Here is a 16,181-nt window from a genome sequence, read left to right on the forward strand (position 1 = left end):
GGAAGCCCATGCACATTTTGCTCTTTTTGGTTGTCGGAATGATCACAAGCACCCTATATATATGTTTATTCTATTACACCATAGTTCAAAAATATTATGGCAACCGCCTTTTTTTTTTTTTTTTTTACAAGTGTAGGATTTGGGTAAACATGTTCTTTGACAGATGAAATGGGATATTAACAGTCGGTCTATTAATGAATAATGCTCCAACGGATTATTAATGTAATAATGGAGGAAAGTGGGGACGACCCATGTGGAATCATCAATCTATTGTGATTATGATATCAAAAGCTAACGCCTCTGACTAGATTACTGCCGAAAGCAAAACAGATTGCACTTGTGCCCTTGCTGGTCAGTAGATACAAACCAAAACAATATCCTTGGATCAAAATCTGGAGAAGGAAGGAAACTGTTTGATACACAGATCAGTCAATTACTTCACATAAATCAATCTTCGTTGCGTATATATATATATATATATATATATATATATTTATAAGCCTAAGCCTACACAACTTGTCTGCTAAATCAATCTTTATATGCTCGCATATAAATTTTTATGGCAGATTCCAATTCAATGATATAGTTAGCCCAGAACAAACAATTTCAAGTCAAGTCTCTCTCCAAGCTCTTATGAGAGAAAAATAGTTCAAGCTGATCATATAAATATAAATATATATAGAAATATATCATCTAACCACTTTCAAAAATTGTTGAAACTTTACACTCTTCCGATGGCTCGGATACTATACTCCCTCTAGATTAAACACTTGATTTAAATGAGGATTAATAGATCCTCTCTCAAGCTTTGTTTTGAAGAAACAGAAAATTTAATAAATGAAGAATTCTAAGCAGCAAATACACAGATGAGTACTCTCTTTTCTCTCAACTATCACAAAAATCCTTTAGCAAATTACATTTGCAGATGTGGAAAAAATAAAAGAAAAATATTACAAGATCTAGAAAATTTTTGCAGTAAAATACTTGATTTCCACTTCCTATCCTTTTAACGCCTTTGTCAATGTTAAGTTCAGTGATAGCTTATCTGGACAAGTTTCAGCCACTGTGAATTCCACAGCTTCAGTTCATGAATCAGCGTCTCCATGAAAGCTTAATGAGGATAAGAAAGCTTTCTCGGAAACAGGAATAAAATATTAGACTTCCTCCTTCCAACATCCTAGATATGTTATAGCCCATAAGTAACTTCACGAGCTTGAACTTTTGAGTAGCAATACCATGAAATTATTGAATATGCAACCTGAATGGTGTAAAATTGTACAGACGAGACCATCTTACATATGATAAGCTACCACCTTTTTTTCTATTTCATTTCTTCACGAGGCACAATCAACTAACAAGTCACTGAAGAAAGGATCAAAAATTGCTTCTTTTGCAGAATTATACTTCTCTAGACGCTTCTTCAATGATCGCAAATCTCTCTTATTGCTTGAAGAACATTCCTATCAGCATAATCAGCAGTTTGAAATCAAATACTGTCCTTGTCAAAAGTAAAAATAACTGAAGAGTTAGCCTAATTTGTTAATGGGGAAAAGAAAGAAAGGACTTACAAATGATTTTTTGAGGAGTAATATGTCCAACAAGTATATTAACCAAAGTACATTTGTCCGCGGGAAACTGTAGAGAAATGAAAAGGAACTATGTTCAGCATCCATGAAATCTCAAATATAACAACCACAGATGCAGGTGGTTGCTCACAGAATGAAGAAACTAAGATATACTGAAACTCCTAACAAGAATCAATATGCACACAATAACCTACAGGACACCCAGGGGGAGGCAGCAGTCTTTCAGTAGTTTACCTTAATGGTTTCACCATTTGAATCCTTCTCAAACCCACAACTATTTATGATTGGATGTTCAGCAGGAAATTAAGCTTGTTTAACTGAACTTTTGTCCAGATTTTCAGGTGCCCCCCAGACAAAATCCAAGCGGATAAATGCAAAACAATGAAATCCATATATAACTTGTGCATATGATCGCATAAATAATCAACAATATTTTTTTTGAAATTAAAGTGTAGAATAATATTAATGTGTTGGTGCCAAAGGAGCATCACCCATGTACAAAAGATTTACAGGTCAATAAGTATATGTACAATAAGACCAAAGCCAGCCATGTTATCAAGGTTATGTCTTAAAACAATATAACCAAAACAATAAAACCATTTATCCTTGATATTGACAAAATTATCTTCTTTTTAAATAATCAACAGTATTACCTTCCTTCCCAGTAATCTTCAGTCACATCCTTCATCTTTCTGTAGGTTTCTGACTGCATATGACATTAAAGAAAAGACCTTAAGCTTAAGTGATACTAAAACTACTAAATAAAGCTTTATTCCTTTTTCCTTACTTGTTTATCTCCTTTTGGACCTTTAAAAAGATATGGATCAGAAGATAGGTCCAGGAAGAGTATCTCTTGGCCTGTACATAAATGTAGTTAGCTATACAAGTCATCATATTTAGCTTCTTATGGAGTGAAGATTAGGATGAGAAAGAAACAATCACCAGTGTTGATTCTTGAAAGAGTAAAGTCAATTATCAATACTTGTAACCCAAATGTTCTAATACCCATTTGCTTCCCTTCAAGGGTAAATTGCAAGAAAGCAGAGTCATTTCGACTGAGAAGTATGTTCCCCCTGTAAGGGAAAAAAATCCAGCATCAACAACCGTACAATATCTAACTGCAACATTAATGGGACTATAATATACCAATGCAAGTCACGGTGTTCAAACTCATATGCAGCTTCAGCCACAGCTAAGCCAATGATAACCTGCAATTAGTGACATATTTCAAGCTAAATAATAAATCTAAAGTTTTCATAAAGAGTACATCTTTTTCCTTATCCCCAAACTTTTTTAAAAATACCCTCTTTGTCTAATCTAAAGGTAGATTTGTTTTTCAGACATTTATTTCTCATTAATGCACGTTCCCAGTACTAGAAGACAACTTGATAGTATACCTGAACCAACAAACTCCGTGCTTCATCAAAATCCTGGAGGACAAAGCTTTCAAGATCTTTACCTCCATGTTGTAAAACAAACACTACATAACACTGAAAGCAAATTCATGAAAATATTAAATAAACTTGAATATAGCATATTTTAATTTGCATGTTATACATCACTCAAGGCAATATCGACCTTGTATTAAATGAAATCTAACAATTTCCATATGATTTTAAAAGTAGGAGGTTTTGGCAAACAGATTATATGTAGTTCTGTGTGCTTGATGCAGTTGAATATATAGAGTCTGAATTGCTAGAGGAATGAGACTGATAAAATAAACCTGCTTCTCTGGGAACTCCTTGGGGTGGTCATTCTCTGAACCATGTTCTTCATCCCATTTTTCCCACGCACTTATTAATGCTGCATCATAGCGTCCTTGGCATACGCTTATACTGTGGATAAATAGGTCATAAATGAATGGAAGTACATAATCAAATAGAGACATGCAATCATCCATGGCATGCATTATGTCTATGAAAGTCATCAGTAGCGAGCTTCAATTCTAGCAGTAGCGTATGTGCAGTGAACCAACCATGTGCAGAATCATGCACGCACTTAAATGACATTTTTCGACATCATTCTCATGTCCCAAGTGTAAACAAAGCAAACCAACAAAATAAAACTAGAGAGTGTAATTGCATTATTGGAAAGTACAAGAATCTGAAAGATATTTAGTGAAACACATACTATAGTGTTTCTATGAATGTTGAACATGAATTAGAAGTATCAACCCCAGATTTCCTTAATTGATTCAAAACTTGGGAAAGTATCGCCTCCTCAAGCAATTCTTCTGATCGCTGGAAGCAAGGGAAACTATATGGTTCAGGAATAAATAAAATTATGAACTTTGTCAGCAGTAACTTAGAGAAAACAAAGGTTCATTCATGACATATTTAAGTAATTCTAAAAAACATTCATCTTTCACCAGTGCTAACAAGTATAAACCATCTGATTCTGAAGCACACATACTTCAATTCATAGACCAAAATACAAGAAGCTGATACTCAAAAACTTAATTTGTATCACAAATAATATACTTTTCTGAACCTGGCTGAATTTCAAAGAAGGGAACTAAAGTGGAACACATAAATACTGTTTTCACCAAGGAAATGTTACAGTGGCTGAAAGCCGGAAACCAAATTCAGTACATTCTATATGAGGAATTATCTAGCCAAGAAGTGCAGCATAAAAAGAAACTATGATCTATTGTCAACCTTTTGCACTTCTCCATTTACTTGGAGATCTCCATCAATTGGAACTATTTTGCAAACACAATTGCCAGCCTTGAATGCTTCTCCATATGTACCTTCACCAATCTTACTAATGCATTCTAGGTCACTGTGTCAAGAAAGTTAAATATCTGATCAGGTCAAGCAGAAGCTGCACTGAATAAAACATATTTCATGAAGAGGTTATAAGTATGGAAAACATTATATTCTAACTGGGCCAAAAATGAATGAGAGGAAATATGGAGGCACCAAGAAGTTATGGGCTCATTCCCACCTTCGGAAGAGAAAGGTCAATGGCAAGAAACACATTACAAGGAACTTGAGAGCATGACGGTTGGCAAGGCAAAAATAAAACTATACCTCAGAGCATAATCCCGCAGAACACAATAATATGAGGTTATAACAAAATAAGTGTACCATCACCCTTGTTCATTAATTATTAGCAATATTATTATTGCTTTACTAGTTCTATTAGTTAAAGCAGTTGGGTGGTTTTGGAAGACCGGAAATGTATATAGGGAACAAAAAGAACTGTCTTTTCTAGAGAATCACTAAGACTAACAAAGAAAATATAAGATTTCAAATCGAACAAAAAATCTGGAACTTACAGCAATTACTAAATCACCCAAACATGTAGAGGAGAATCAATAGAAAAGTTAAAATATACGTGTGATCTATATGAATGCAGCAGTGCATAAAGGTACATTTTTTTATATGAATGTTTAATAAAAAAAAGTTACATGAATGATTTACGTAGTCAGTAGAAAGAACAAACCATAACTTAGAGAACACATCTAGCAGTTTTGAAGGAGCTGATTGTCCACAAATTGTCAATAGATCAGTAAACGAGTCCACAATAGCTGAAGCAGTTAATGACGATCCCAAAGAGAGCTTCTTGACTGCAGCTTCAATGTTTTCACAGCACTGATCGCTGACACCAACACCACTGCTCTTTTCTGTCATTATGTTCTTATCAAATGCATTATTTACTACTGTACTTGCATTACATCTACTCTGGACAGGTTGTGAAACTGAGTTGTTTTTCAGGGATGATTTTTCTGGGGTTTTGAAATCTGAGGAAGCAAAATTATCATCATATATTGGTTCCAAGCACACTGCCGGGGTATCTAGTATCTTGGATAAAGTGCTAGAAGGACCACAACTGTTCTTAAACTTCCTAGATATTAACCATTTCTCCAATCTTGAGGCCAAATAAGGGATCTGAATAGTATCATTTTGATTGCCTATGGCCCATGTATCAGCATGCTTGGGCGAAGGGCTCTCCTCCAACAACTCAAATGCATCAACCTCTTGAAAATATTCCTTCTCCTTCACAAAGTTTAGAGGTTGTACAACTTTTGCCTGTTAAGCACTACAATTTTAAGGTTTTCTATTTCTAATTAGAAACAGAATATAAAATCAAAGAAATTCCAGGGAAAAAAAATAATAAGACGACTTTTAACATTATCACCCGATTAAAAAATATAAATAAAAGACAAAAATGATTGATTGAGAAGAAAAAAAGATTAAGACACTTTTTAACATACTGAAAACTGAAAAAGTCATCATAGGTCACCAACACAGCTCAGTCTTCAAGTTAAGAAACAAAAAACATGACGTTCTGCATCAAGCATGCCTTTCAGGACAAGAAACACAATTGATAAATAGACAAAAGCCACACCTTGGGAAGAGCTGGTTTTCCTTTTCTTTTGGCTTGCCTCTGTTGAAGTTGATTATCTACACAAGCACCGACAGCAATGCTTGTCCTCCCTCTATCTCAACAAAATAAAAACACAAGCGAGACAAAAAACATTTATCCAACACAGTTTTGAACCCCTAGTTCGTTTTCTTAACCGTAAAGGCCTCGTAACTCGTGAAGCTGAAAGCGAGCACTGGAAATCCCATTAAAGAGACAGTGCCACTGCGCCACTTTGGGCGAGGGCTTTCATAGCTATTGTGCTTATCAAATTATTTAACTATAAAGTACTCATCTTCAACTTCCAATTTGACGAGCATAAGGTGAAAATTGAATCCAATCAAGTTAAAGAATATGCGGAAAAAGGATTAGTGGAGCGTGGGCTTAAAAACCTGATAGAAAGTGAACGATTCCAACTAACTCGCTTGGTGGCACCAGCCAAACTCACCCGAATCTCTTTGGGAAAATCGATCCGCTCGCTGCACAAAAAGCAAAAAAAGAAATTTCTTGCGGAGATAGTATCAAATTAAAAAACGAACATCGCAAATTTAATAGGAGGCAACCATACAAGTCAACAACGTTATTGGCGTTATGCGGTCGTCTTCTTTGATAAATCGCTCCAACTTCGGGCAGTTGCTGCTTGAGTTCTCCTTCTTCGGATGCGACGATTTCTGCCCAAAGATCATCTGACATATACAAAAAAAAAAAAAACATTAGTGCATGTACTAGTCATTCGCAAAATGAAGAAGTCGAAGATGAATTTATAATGCAGATTGAAAATTAAACAGTACATAATAACTTCAATCCGAAATGCTTTAGCGCACCTGCATTAGAAGCCATGGAAGCAGCCAGTGACTAGGCGCAGAGAGAGAGGGAGAGGGAGCGAGCGTAGCCGGAGCGGAGATGTTTGAAATAACATGAGGGCGGGAGGGAACGCGCTCAAAATCAAAACTTTTTTCTACTTGGATCAAAAACTCGGCCCATCTTTTTAAAAAATAATTTTGTTTTATTTATTTATTAATAAATTTAGTAAAATAGTACGTTATACAATTGTCTAATTTTCTCTTTAAAAAAAAAAAGAAAAAAGAAAAAAGAAAAGTCAAAATAAAGGGAAGAAGAAGATGAGGGAGGATTGATCCAATACAAAAAAATATAGAAAGAGAGACCAGCATGGAACTGTCGAAGTTAATATAATTTTAATATTTTAAATTAAAAATTATAGTTATTTAAAATATCTATTTAGTTATAAAATAATTTAATTTATAACCAATAAATATTAGGAATAGATAAGAGTCAAAAACCTCCCAAGATTTTTAAAATGTATTTTAGGTATTAATCGTGCCAATTAAACTTGTTAATGTATGTAGCTACCAGCATCAGTCAATATCTATTTCACATAATTTACTAAAATGTCAATTATTAAGTGTACGTGCTCGTAAACAAAGTTTAATAGGCCCTTAAAATAGTCACTTTGTTACTTCAACGTGATTCTCCATTAAATCCTTTTTTAACCAAAAAAAAAAAAACTTACAGATAATGTATTTTATGTAGTTGTCAAGCAATTCACAACTGCAAACTCATTGTCTTTGAATTTCTTAATTATTTTAAAGATTGATCATGCAGTTCAAAATTTAACCAAAAAATTGGAGTACAAATCTTTTATTTTAGATATGATTTTGTTCCATGAACTTAAGTTCATATCTTTTAAAAATTGATCATGTAGTTCAAATTTTAACTATGACTACTTTTGCCCGTAACTTTCAGTTACTTTTTCTTAATATCAACTCCCTAAAGTCTTTTTCATCCAAGTGTGCGACCTTCCAAGCGTTAATGAATGGCTTTGAGATTTCATTCACCCGTAATCGTCAAATATATTAGTTCATACATAAGAGTGTTTAAAACAAGAATAAGAAAGTATATTATTATAAGAATGTTCAGTTCAATGTTGTTGATTGGAGAGGTTTTTTTTTTGAGTTTTTAATGGTCATTCAGAGCTTTTTATTTGATTCTTATAAATGATGAACGTCGAGCAAGTTATTTATGATTTTCCTGATACAATGTAATTTTATTTACTTCATTCTCTTAGATAAAAAATAATAAATTTAAAGAAATAATGGAATGTAAATTTTGTTTACGAATGATTTGAAATAAAAGTTAACCTATTATCGTGAAATTTATTAAAAAAATGAAGATATATTATTATAATTAGTAAAATATGTATATTAAAATAAAAAAAGTAATGCTTTATAATATTTTTAGTGACTTTTCAAATATTTACTTCAACTTTTATAAATTATTTTATAAAATAACTTCTTATTTTTTGTGGATACGAAGATTATTAAAGTTTATAATTCTTCTTTGTGTGGGTTAATATTAAATTTTTTGAGTATCTAGTATACATTAATGACGATTACGGTAGGAATCAAATTAATTCTGCATAAATTACAGAAAAATAAAATAAACTTATAGTTTGAAATTAGAGAGAACTAAAATGTAAAATGTAATATTATGTATAAATGCATGTTGGATCTGAAAGTCCAAATACATACATGTTGAAGGCTAACATAAATTAGGGGCCCATGGCTGTACGTGGCATCCGAAATTAGTGCAGGTGATTAATCATGGGAGTGCTTATTTACATAATCACCGGAATCATACTAATTTCATAATTATTACTAATCTAATTAAATGTGACATAATAATAACCGTTGAGTCACGGGTTCGAGTGAACTTTTAATCTTTTCTTTTTTCACGTTCAAAGTAACACACCTCTCGTGGCTTTTAACAGAAACTTCAAATTATTATTGTAACACGTATACATATATATAATTAATTAATTAATACGCTGTCGTTTTGTAAGAGTTTGGGTGTTAATTAGGTAGAGGTAGGGGTAGGGGAGTCTATAAGGTGGCGGAGATCCAAAGCGAAACAAATTAAATCTTGCCTTTGTACTTTGTACACAATATTAAGCAACGAGGTGGCCTACAAAATTTTCGTACATGAGATTTCTTTGTTTTCATCCCCCCTCTCCCCAAAAAAAAAAAAAAAAAAGATTATAAATTGTACATTCATGCGTATTTTTCAATAATAAATTTATAAACTATAAATCATACTTATTTACCATTTGACAATATTATATGAGTTGTAAAAGTAATTATAAAATAAAAATAATTGTTGTTTGTACCCGAAATAGCTTAATGAAATATGTTTATAATAATTAGGTTAGCTAATTAAAAGATTGATTTTAAATCACGTATTTATGGATTATAAATTATTTAAAAATGTAATATTTATGAAATGATGACATATTATTCTTGTAATATAAGTTAATTAATGTTGATATGATGGAGTTAATTTTTTTTTAACTCCAAAATACCACACGCAATATGATGATTTATATTTTTCTTTCGGTGTTTTGCATGTAAATAAATGACTAACACAATATCCATTCAATCTTTTTAACAAATATATATATTTTATATTAATTTTTAAATGTAATTTATGCATATTAAAATTACAGTTGTCTCCACGTCGAATTTGGCATGCTTTTCCAATCATTGTGCATTTAACACTGACGGATAGAGATGTGTGTGGTTTTGCACTAAGAATTACTTTTCCTCCATCATCATCATCATCATCATATTCAGCATTTGTTTACCAGTTTGACCAGCAATTTTATTAGATTAAACTTACATATAACATTAAAAAATAAAAAAAGGATAATCATAGATCCCACAAGTAAAAAATTAGCCGAAGTGAAAAAACTAAAAATTTCACCTTTTATTTAAAAGTCTACAGTAAAGGAAGTGTTGTCGACTGAGATAGAAAGACAAATTTACTGATAATATAAGTCTTCTTCATGACAAATGAAGAAAATCCTAACCAGACCTTTAACACATGCTTCTCTTTTACTGTATGTATATGTTGCTGTAATGTGTGTGTTGTAATGTAAGCCATCACCTACCACTGATAACTCCATCTCTTCTTCCCTTATTATCCCTATTCCCACCCCCTACCACTCAAAACTTCCAAAGTCTCTGTCTCAACAATTCCATGTCCGTCGAACTCACACGCTCTGCCCACTTTCCTTCTCATTTCTGGCTTCTCGTTTTTGGGATTACAAAGGAGGCTCACTGCTGGTGGAAGAAAGCTCCATCCCAGCTTAGATTCGATCTCCTTCACCTTTGTCCCCCGCACTGATACCTCCCACAAACGGAAATTTACTTTCCCCTCCCTATTTAACTCTTGCTTTTAACACCTGGGTTGATTTCATTCCCCTCCAATGTTTTCCCTTTGACGTTGATTTCTGGTCTCTTTGCTCTGAGATCTGAGTCTTCCCTACTTGGTTCCCTTTCTCTTGCCGAGCATGCTAGAGGGTTTTCAAAGATCTGGACTTTGAGGTTTGCTCCTGTGGATTCAGTCTCAGAAGGGTAAGAACATTACCTGCTCCTCCCTACTCGCTTTTTTTTTTTTTTATGCTTTTCGCTTTTCAATTGGTATACTGCTTGTTAATTTTACCGTGTAGGCTTTAATCCTGTCAAAGATTGTTACTTGCATTATGTAACGTCCTTGTGTTTCTGATGGATGTTTGCTTTCTTCTTCTCTGGTCGTTTAGTTGACACGATCTGTTTGCTCGTGTTGATGAGAGTATTTGTTGGGTGCTAATTTGTTGTGCTTCCGAGGTATTTCTCCTTCGGAGTTTGGTTGATGTGGCTTGGCACACTCGTAACATATTCTATCCTCAATTGCGTCTGAAAAATGACGGGTTTACACTCTAGAGCTTTGGGAATTTGAACAAGATTTTCGATATGTCATATATATGATCGAATAACTTTAACCTTACAGTGAGATTCTGCGTTTCTGAAACTGTACTTTATACGTTTTATATGTGAACTTATTTAGGTTTGAGATATTTGAAGGGGAAAGCGAAGAATGGCTTCAGATCTTAATTCCGAACTATCCAAAAAGACTGCTATTTTTGGCCTCAAGGTCTGGGAAGTAATTGGGATTGTTGTGGCCCTTTTCATCATAATTATCCTCTCTGTGTTGTCCTTCTGTTTGACTTCGAGGAAGAAATCAAGAAGAGCTAGAAACAAGCTTCCTCTTAGTCAAATCCCTCCTGTTTCGAAAGAAATTAAGGAAGTTAGGGTGGAGCATGTATCAGCAAATGACTTTGCTCCTCGTGATGGGATTCTTTTTACCATTCATGACAAATCCAGTGACAAAGAATCTGATAAGGTTTTGCTTCATCTTGGTATGGGAAAGATGAACATTGGTGATAATAGCAGCCAGTCAGGTTCATTTCATCATTTAGACAAAGATGTTGGTTCTCAATCAGGTGAAGAAGGCAGTTCTGGCACCGTAGCTGCATATAAACCTTCTTCGTCGTATCCCGTTACTGCTCCCTCTCCCCTAGTTGGGCTGCCAGAGTTCTCTCACCTTGGTTGGGGTCACTGGTTTACGCTGAGGGATCTTGAACTTGCAACAAATCGATTCTCAAAAGAAAATGTTCTTGGGGAGGGTGGATATGGAGTTGTTTACCGGGGACAGTTGATCAATGGGACTCCAGTTGCAGTTAAGAAGATTCTTAATAACTTGTGAGTTTAAACCCAGCTTTCTTAGTTTTCCAAATTACCCTTGAAGATTGTTTGTTTTCCAATTAGCTTTATCATTGAATTTCTTAAATTTTTTTTTTCAGGGGTCAAGCTGAGAAAGAATTTAGAGTGGAAGTTGAAGCCATTGGTCATGTGCGCCACAAGAATTTGGTTCGCCTTTTGGGATATTGTATTGAAGGAACACACAGGTGTTACTTTTTGTAGTTTTACATTTTCGTTAAGCTGGAACCCACAGTATGAGTTTTTGTGTGGGAATGAAGTCTTGGAGTGATTGTAGAGTTGTGATTGACGACGGTCTTACTTATGTTTGTTCTTATAGGATGTTGGTTTATGAGTATGTCAACAATGGAAATTTAGAACAATGGCTTCATGGAGCTATGCGTCAACATGGCTATCTTACTTGGGAGGCCCGCATGAAGGTTCTCCTTGGGACAGCTAAGGCGTAAGTCCATTAATTCAGCCATTTCTAAGTCTCTCTGGTATTTATTTGACACATTGTACTTGTTGCAGTCTTGCATATCTTCACGAGGCCATTGAGCCAAAAGTGGTGCACAGAGATATTAAGTCTAGCAATATATTGATTGATGATGACTTCAATGCAAAGGTTTCTGATTTTGGCTTGGCTAAACTGCTGGGTGCTGGGAAAAGCCATGTCACAACTCGAGTCATGGGGACGTTTGGGTAAGAAATGCATGATAGTACCTATATATGTTGATTCATTCATCACCTATTCATCTCTATCTACCCCACTCTCCCTTCCTCCTCTCCTTTCCCCATTCTTGCCCTTCATTCTATTTCGGATTCTTTTAATGCGGCTGAAATAATTAATCTTTTTGCCTCTTCTTCAGATATGTTGCTCCAGAATATGCAAACACCGGCCTTTTGAATGAAAAAAGTGATGTTTATAGTTTTGGGGTTGTGCTATTGGAAGCAATCACCGGAAGAGATCCTGTGGATTATGGTCGTCCTGCTCATGAGGTATGCAAAAGTTCTATTATTGCAAGCTGCTGTACTTATTGTTACTAGTTCTCTGTTTGTATCATGGTAAATGATAAAATTTTAATATATGGTATTTTACGAGCGTGAAAAAACCGTGTTTGTTTCAACTTTTAATGACAACAAATAGTATTTGACTGACAAATTTTTGAATGAATTTTTAAACCACTAAATTGGTTTAGTGGTATTTGATGGGTATTTGATGGGTATTCTATTTATTTTCCATTATACCCCCATCTAATTTAATTAATTCTATATATGTCATGATAATTAAAAACATATTAAATTAATATAATAATATAAATAATTATTATTTATTTTATTAAATACAAAATTTTAATTTGATTATGTATAATAATTATTTATTTAAATACAAATATAATTATATTGACAAATAATTTTTTTTTTCTTATATACTTTTTTTATATCATTTACTATTACATATAATATTTAGGGTTAAATTAATTAATTTAACTAAAAATACAACCATACTATCTTATCATCCAAATAAAAATATGTCATTAATATACATTAATATACCACTATCCAAACGTCAAAAAATTTTGTTATTACAATCTTGTGTTATTGCCATTCAATTACTGCCATTATTATACATTAATTAATCATTACTGAAATTTATCCAAACAAAGCCTGAGAAATCATTTGTCTTTACATAAACACTTAGCTTATGGTTAGAACAAATGTAGAATTTTTTACATATTCTCTTGGTGAAGATACACATTTGATGGAGTTTGGAATGTATTATTATAATTTCATATGGATTCCATATGAGGTTCATATTTTTTTAATTTCTATTAGAATTAACAGTGGCTTCTATTTAACTATGTAAATTTACAAATTAATATGACAAAATTTCTGAATCTATTCCAAACATAGCCTAGTAGTTACTGAACTCTAGGGTCATAGTTAACTTCAATATTTTCTTGCATCTTGTTACACAAACAAAAGTGAAATGCAAACAACCCAAGTGCTAAAGGAGGTAAAGAACAAACTAAAACCCGTAGTTGCCTCTCAACTGATGTGGTTCTGAAAAAAGCATTTACTCAGGTCTCTGTAAATTGTCTAAGAACTAATGTAGTTTTGCATTCGAAGTTCTTATTATTCCCATGTGTCAACTAGGTCATTTTGCACAGACATGAATCATTGATGCATGCAGGTAAATCTGGTTGATTGGCTGAAAATGATGGTCGGAAGCAGGCGATCAGAAGAAGTGGTGGACCCAAACATTGAGGTGAGACCATCAACAAGGGCCCTAAAGCGTGCACTTCTGACTGCTCTGAGGTGTGTGGATCCAGACTCGGAAAAGAGACCCAAGATGGGCCAAGTCGTGAGAATGCTTGAGTCGGAGGAGTATCCTATACCAAGAGAGGTTAGTATTTCAATTTCTTCTCATGACATATGGTGGTTTGCAGATTTATGCACATACACACAAACGTAAAGGTCCCAAAGCTTGTAACTGATAGTTGTGTTAAACATTCAGGATAGGAGGCATCGAAGGACACAAGGGAGCTTGGAGATAGAATCACAAAGAGAAAACTCAGACACTGATCGGAGTGACAATCTGGGATCAAGATCAGAAAGCAGGACATAAATCCTAACAGACAATTCATTTGGAACTGGAGGTTGTTCGAGATTTATAAAAGTGGAATGGGGGCGTGTTGGGGGTGTAATATCATAAAATTTTCTCAACGGTCTAAAATTCTTGGATTTGCCTCTACATGAGCTGCTGATATCTAGCTCTAGGGGAAAAGGGGGGAGCTGGGGGAAGAAGGAAGGAGATAATTCTTCTATATTCTTTTTTTTTTTTGAATGTGTAGATTGGAGAGATGATTTATTTGTGTATTCAAGTGGTGTTGTGTAGAACCCAAATGATAGGGAGTGTGTATATAGTTGAATTAGGTGTCCTTTTGTTTTCTGAATTCTGAGTACAGAAGGAGAAGAAAAAGAATCTTGAAAAACAAAAACATAAAGCTTTTTTAAGTTTTGTCATAGGAAGGCAGAGATGGGAGGTGGCATGATAATCCAGATCCGATAACGCAAGAGGCCTTCCATGTTTCAAACGCTTAATCCTAACGTGTGGGATGCATTTAGAATTCAATCAAAATAGAAGCTTTCCTTCCACTTCCATTGCCGACTGACTGATAACAACAAACGAACCCATATCGTTTACATACGCCATACTAACAGCTCTTTCAATTTCCTCAAACAAACCGACAAACGGACGATGAGCTCTCAACCATTAAACGCACCGTGTTGACTGTCTCACTTCTGTATTCTCTTGGCAAGACTGGCGTTTCGAGTCTTCAGTATTAAAGCCTATTTGTGGAATCATCTTTCACTAATTTGAAGCAGCAGCAGTAGGTGTATTCATGTCCATCAAGGTTTTCTTTTTCATCAAATCGAAATTGATTGTTAACCCTAAAAAGCACACAGCTTTGACGGTCATTTGCCATTTATTTCCCGGGTTGGAGTCACAAAAACGGAGAGAGGGAAGCCATCCTTTGTCCATGCGATCCGCTAAATTCTCAAAAAAATTAATTTACTTTTTTAGTACTTTGCAAGTAAGTTAGCTGGCTGGCACCCTTGGGTTTTTTGTTTTGTTCGTCTAATTTTTCAAATTTCAATCATGCAAGCGTGAAATAATGTGAGGCTCGGTTCCTTAATTATTATACTTGCCGTCAATAAGCAATCCCCATCTTCCACCAACTTATGGAATCAATGTCCTTTCAGCAAGGATGGGTTCGTTCCATTTTTCTTCATCCACGATTTTCTTCTTCAAATGAAACCGTAATAAGCCCAAAGAAACAATCCGGTTTTTCTTATTATCTCACCTTTTTGGTTGACATTTCGTGCACATCAAACATCCATAACAGGGAAACCAATTTTCCCATGGGACACTGCAATTGCCAATTAGGGGCCTAATATGTCGGTTACTAATTCCAATTTACTTCGTTGAGTGATTTTGGCCAGAGATTTTGTATGGGTTTTAGCCCCTCAGTTTCAGACTCATATCAATTAGCATCAGAGTCCCAATCTCTGTTTGCCAGGACTAATTAACAGAGCTAGTCTTGTTAGAGGTCAGTGGGTGTGTATTTACTTTTAGTTATTGTAGAAAATCTACTCATCTTGGTTTTTATATTGCAATGATGTTCTGTTTTAATCACGAAACTTATTGATGATTAATGTGGCAAATACGTTGAAGATACGAACAGTCGACAAACGTATAATATCTTCATATTCTGGACTTGATTGCAGATCCGCCAAAGATATGCTGCCGCCTGCCGAAGGATGGGGATGAGAATCTGGACCAAGTCTACGGGCTCTGTCATCCCATACCATTGGAATTTTTTTCTGTGTCATCCCATGCCACTGGATTTTTTTTTCCTTAAAAACAGTAGTAATAACTGGCCTAATTATCTTGTTAACCAAGTAAACATGGCTTTCTTAAGTTAATCATCCATGTCCTTTTCATTTCTGTAAAAAAAATATTGCTAATCAAGTTCTTTTTTCCTGGGTTCATCGTCTCTTTTATTTCATTTTTTAATTATGCTCATGGCCTATGGTTAAATGCTGCCTGAATTCATAAATATTTTGT

At 34.3% G+C, this 16,181-nt stretch overlaps 2 protein-coding genes across 4 annotated transcripts; one reads left to right on the forward strand and one right to left on the reverse strand.

Annotated features, from left to right (window-relative positions):
• Nucleotides 1–655: 655 nt before the first annotated feature.
• Nucleotides 656–6,923, reverse strand: HASPIN (Protein kinase superfamily protein). Of its 2 annotated transcripts, none has more exons than XM_088214737.1 (15): nucleotides 6,779–6,923; nucleotides 6,523–6,640; nucleotides 6,347–6,433; nucleotides 5,940–6,030; nucleotides 5,040–5,620; nucleotides 4,244–4,367; nucleotides 3,717–3,826; nucleotides 3,310–3,421; nucleotides 2,984–3,076; nucleotides 2,733–2,794; nucleotides 2,529–2,659; nucleotides 2,374–2,444; nucleotides 2,240–2,292; nucleotides 1,569–1,635; nucleotides 656–1,460 (listed from the first exon to the last, which is right to left on the reverse strand). In XM_088214737.1, the coding sequence occupies exons 1-15, from the start codon at nucleotides 6,792–6,794 to the stop codon at nucleotides 1,335–1,337; spliced, it is 1,842 nt and encodes a 613-aa protein (XP_088070863.1). In that variant the 5' UTR covers nucleotides 6,795–6,923; the 3' UTR covers nucleotides 656–1,334. The 2 variants fall into 2 exon arrangements, with proteins under 2 accessions (XP_088070863.1, XP_088070862.1); XM_088214736.1 differs by having other exon boundaries at nucleotides 5,034–5,620.
• Nucleotides 6,924–9,822: 2,899 nt separating this feature from the next.
• On the forward strand, nucleotides 9,823–16,105 carry LOC110815431 (Protein kinase superfamily protein). Of its 2 annotated transcripts, XM_088214742.1 has the most exons (9): nucleotides 9,828–10,384; nucleotides 10,857–11,551; nucleotides 11,653–11,757; nucleotides 11,889–12,011; nucleotides 12,080–12,250; nucleotides 12,418–12,547; nucleotides 13,743–13,955; nucleotides 14,067–15,663; nucleotides 15,842–16,105. In XM_088214742.1, exons 2-8 carry the CDS (start codon nucleotides 10,887–10,889, stop codon nucleotides 14,175–14,177), a joined length of 1,518 nt encoding a protein of 505 aa, XP_088070868.1. In that variant the 5' UTR covers nucleotides 9,828–10,384; nucleotides 10,857–10,886; the 3' UTR covers nucleotides 14,178–15,663; nucleotides 15,842–16,105. The 2 variants fall into 2 exon arrangements, with proteins under 2 accessions (XP_088070869.1, XP_088070868.1); XM_088214743.1 differs by lacking the exons at nucleotides 12,418–12,547; nucleotides 13,743–13,955; nucleotides 14,067–15,663; nucleotides 15,842–16,105 and having other exon boundaries at nucleotides 9,823–10,384; nucleotides 12,080–12,254.
• Nucleotides 16,106–16,181: the final 76 nt, after the last annotated feature.

Source organism: Carica papaya, chromosome 3, assembly GCF_054855325.1.
Source record: "Carica papaya isolate Zhongbai chromosome 3, ASM5485532v1, whole genome shotgun sequence".
In the NCBI taxonomy this organism is placed as follows: Eukaryota; Viridiplantae; Streptophyta; class Magnoliopsida; order Brassicales; family Caricaceae; genus Carica; species Carica papaya.

Coding starts and splice junctions, on each gene's coding strand:
- HASPIN (XM_088214736.1), bottom strand. Junction 2,445..2,528: donor TCTTTCAAGAATCAACACTG/GTGATTGTTTCT, acceptor ATTTATGTACAG/GCCAAGAGATACTCTTCCTG. Junction 1,636..2,239: donor GAAGATTACTGGGAAGGAAG/GTAATACTGTTG, acceptor ATTTCTCTACAG/TTTCCCGCGGACAAATGTAC.
- LOC110815431 (XM_088214742.1), top strand. CDS start 10,887: ATGGCTTCAGATCTTAATTCCGAACTATCCAAAAAGACTGCTATTTTT. Junction 11,552..11,652: donor AAGAAGATTCTTAATAACTT/GTGAGTTTAAAC, acceptor TTTTTTTTTCAG/GGGTCAAGCTGAGAAAGAAT. Junction 12,251..12,417: donor CGAGTCATGGGGACGTTTGG/GTAAGAAATGCA, acceptor CCTCTTCTTCAG/ATATGTTGCTCCAGAATATG.